This window comes from Limulus polyphemus, unplaced genomic scaffold, assembly GCF_000517525.1.
Source record: "Limulus polyphemus unplaced genomic scaffold, Limulus_polyphemus-2.1.2 Scaffold174, whole genome shotgun sequence".
NCBI classification, from domain to species: Eukaryota; Metazoa; Arthropoda; class Merostomata; order Xiphosura; family Limulidae; genus Limulus; species Limulus polyphemus.
The window spans coordinates 328,223-331,787 of NW_013665784.1; the positions used below are offsets into that span (position 1 = coordinate 328,223).

The 3,565-nt window shown below is 30.2% G+C and overlaps 1 protein-coding gene across 1 annotated transcript in view; it reads right to left on the minus strand.

Moving 5' to 3' along the window:
• Positions 1-3,565, minus strand: part of LOC106478034 (profilin-3-like) — a 23,268-nt gene that overhangs the window by 14,874 nt on the left and 4,829 nt on the right. Inside the window, exon 2 of the mRNA XM_013938541.2 lies at positions 3,055-3,228. Within this exon, the coding sequence (XP_013793995.1) occupies positions 3,055-3,228 (174 nt within the window). The remainder of the gene's footprint in view (positions 1-3,054; positions 3,229-3,565) is intronic.

Sequence of the window (3,565 nt, forward strand, 5' to 3'; positions counted from 1 at the left end):
AACAATTATGTTTGTGTTATAATCTGTAGTCATTCTAGAATGAAAAAAACATAATTTATATCTATTTCCTAATTTTTTTATGGTGGTTACGAGATCAGTCAAATTGAACCAACTCTTACAATGAAAATAACAGATAAAGTAGTTTTCCTAAAAAAAAAAACATTTGATAATTATCTGGAGGTTACAAAGATTTTGCATATGAAATTTGAAAATTTTCTGATGCATAAAAGCATTTCTAATCTAAAAACAAAATTACTTTGCATGTTGGATAGTCAACATTTAATGCAAAAAGAAAAAAATACATGAGCAAATCATTACTTGTAAAATCTTAAAATTTAATATAAAAAAAATACTGATATTTTGCATACAAAAGCCCTGTAATGTTTACTGATAATCTGCAAAATGTCATGAAGATACACTTACTGTATTAAAAGTTATAGCATGAAAACTATAACAAACACAAAATGGTTATGAGACTGGTCACTGGGATTGAGCATGTAGCAAGACAGTTAAGATGCTTACAGACCATTATTGTATGCATTACTAATTTTGGACTCTAGGAACAAACCAAGGACCTCAAACTTTGATGAACTTGAAAGTAACATAAAAGAATTCACTTCCAATTAATTATGCAAATTATTTCATTAGTATGCACATATTAATGAGCTCAAATTCAGACTGTCTAAAAACACATCTTAAAACTAATAATACTACCCAACAAATTTAACGTTTAAGAAGAGAAGCATGAACATAACACCACAAATGCAAGACTATTACAGAGGAAAAACAAAAAATTTTTTATATATTTTCAACACTACAAATCAACCCTCCAGTTACAAACTCCTTATATTTAGGGTGTAACTTTTTTAAAACCCTCATTTTGGTTTATTCCCTGCAGTATTTTACAAGTTGTTCAGTGTAAAAATTTGGTAGAAATCTATGAAAATTTGACAAAACTACAATTGTTTTGGTCTGTCAGATAGGGAAGAAGCTGGCACAGAAAAAATGCAATTAAGAATGAAACTTGCCATCACTTCAAGATTTTTACCATTACTTTAAAGACAATTTTTGTCACACAAACTCAATGCATAATAAAGTGGCTGGTCTTAAAAGACACCAACAATACTGAAACTATTTGCTAACTTCACTCTGGTGAAGTTAACAAAGCTTCGAGTGAACAGTGTTCAACTCCATGTGATACTTCTCTGGCTAATACATCCACTCCTTTGTCTTTTGCAAGTTAAATCCCTACTGTAAGGTATTGTTTAATGCTAAAAGGTTTAAAAAGTTGGATGAATTTTCCTTTCATTCTACACTGAAGAAATTTCAATGGCAAATAAGAAAAATGTCAAAAGAAGAAAATGAAGGTTCCATTGACAAACCAATGCCTAAATGTAGTAGAACTAAGCTACATACTACTACACGAGATCAATCTTAAGGATGGAAAAAGAAAATTACCAAAGAGGTTGCGAATTGCCATGAATTCTGTTGCTAGGGTGTTTGCTATGAAAAGATGTTAATTTTCAGTTCAAGATTATGATTTTCAATGCCATTTTTGAGGAGTAGGTAGGGCTGTTTTGACAAAATGCATTGCAGAAACTGAAAGTAAACATTTTTAAGAAGCAATTATCCATTTTTCAAAGAAGGGTGAAAACAAAAAGGCTAGAAATACCTTAAGTCCTCATACCAAAACCTCCACACTCAGCTGATGACAGCTCTTTGAATGTTAAGCTCTTTGTTATCCAGTTACAACTGTTTATAAGACAATGAAATGAAATATATTTTTAAAATGCACTAATCTCATGTTTTTCTCAGGCAAAAAGTTCTGAATTAACAATTTCAAATATGGAAAGCAGAACCAATCAGTTTACTAAACACCTCTCCCTTATTTGCCTATTATCTAGATAAATGTTATGGATATGATAATTATATGATATCATGTGAACAATTTTATTTATTCAAGATTTAAGCAGAATTTTCAATACAAGTTGGCTAATCCACTTTCAAAAATTGAAGCCAAACTTGATTATTCTGTAGCCAAGTCAAACATTAAACAGATGAAATTGTATATCTTAGGTGAAACAAAAAATCAAAGTGTGACAAACTACTCAAGGATCAAAATCCTAGCATGCAAGTATTCTTTTAAATCCCATTCCTTTCACTAGCTTGCATATGCATATAATAAACAAACCTTAAATGTTTAGTGTTCTAAAAGAACAGCATAGGCCTACAATAATTCTAATGAAGCATGTTTTGCCTTTCACTTCATTTGGTAAATCAGTCAACAGTTTAGTTTATTTTCATTCCATTAGCTTTAAAATTAAAAGGAGCAGATTAGAGCTTGGCACGTAATGGTAATAAGAGGATAGATTTTGGCAGCACCGGTCACAAAAGAACATAGACTTGTCAACATCAACTTCCTGAACACAGAAACACTTGTATTTATTCTATCACTTACAAATTATTTACTGACCAAAGTTTTATTAATGGCATACTCAGATTTTTGATTTTTTTATGTCACATTTTATCAACTTTGTATCATCTTTGATCACTTGAAACATCAAGTCACTTACCCATTTTTATTGTCTATCTCTACCTGCTTATTGTGAGGAAAGGAAGAAAGTATTGTTCAAATAATGCAGAAGGATATGATGTTGTAAGTTACTCAAATCTCATGATGATTAATGAGTATACACAAAAAGTTCTTAAGTGTATAAATGGTAATTTAACTTGACAACGGTACTTGCCTGAAGACTATACATTTTGAAACAATTATGCTTACACTATGCAGGATGTTTATTAAATATCCATTACAGCCTGTAACAATCATATTTTTCTACACAGTATATTCATCAATGATAAACATTAACACATGGTTAGTTACAAAATTTATCTTTACTGATAGCAACTTCTTTTAAAGAGAAACTTTAATAACCAAAACTTCACATATCCAATGCAAATCCATGACCACTATTAAGTTATTTATGTTTGACAGCTATTAATTTTACGAAATCTCTGAAGACTTTCAGTAGTATATCACCCTTATACACTTACATGAAGCACACTTTACAATACACAGTGCTGAACCTTGTTTTCTTCCCCGCAGTAGATCTTCTTCAGCATGCAAGCAAATGTACCTTTGTCCCCCAAGATGGATACCTTCTCCTTGGAATGTTTCAGGTTTGGTCTTCATTTGGTCAACAATTTTTTTATCTCGCTTTGTGTTACCTAGGTAATAGAAATCCACATTTTTGATTAATTTGAATAATATAAAACTTTTCATCAGGTTTTTTAATCCCTAGAAGTTAGATTTTTTCATAAATTTTGCCAATGTGTTTAAAATTTGCATAACTGTGGATAAAATTACAGAAACAGATACAATAATGTACAACATACCAGAGCTACTGCTAGATGTGATCAAGGATTTAATGTTTTTGACAAAAATTACACTTTCTGTTCTCTAATTAAATCTATGTAGATATTATCAAATTCCTTGAGATTTAATTTAAAAAAAAGTTCCTAAGTTTATGTAATTAATCCTTCATAATCTTTTCATTCCCAGTTA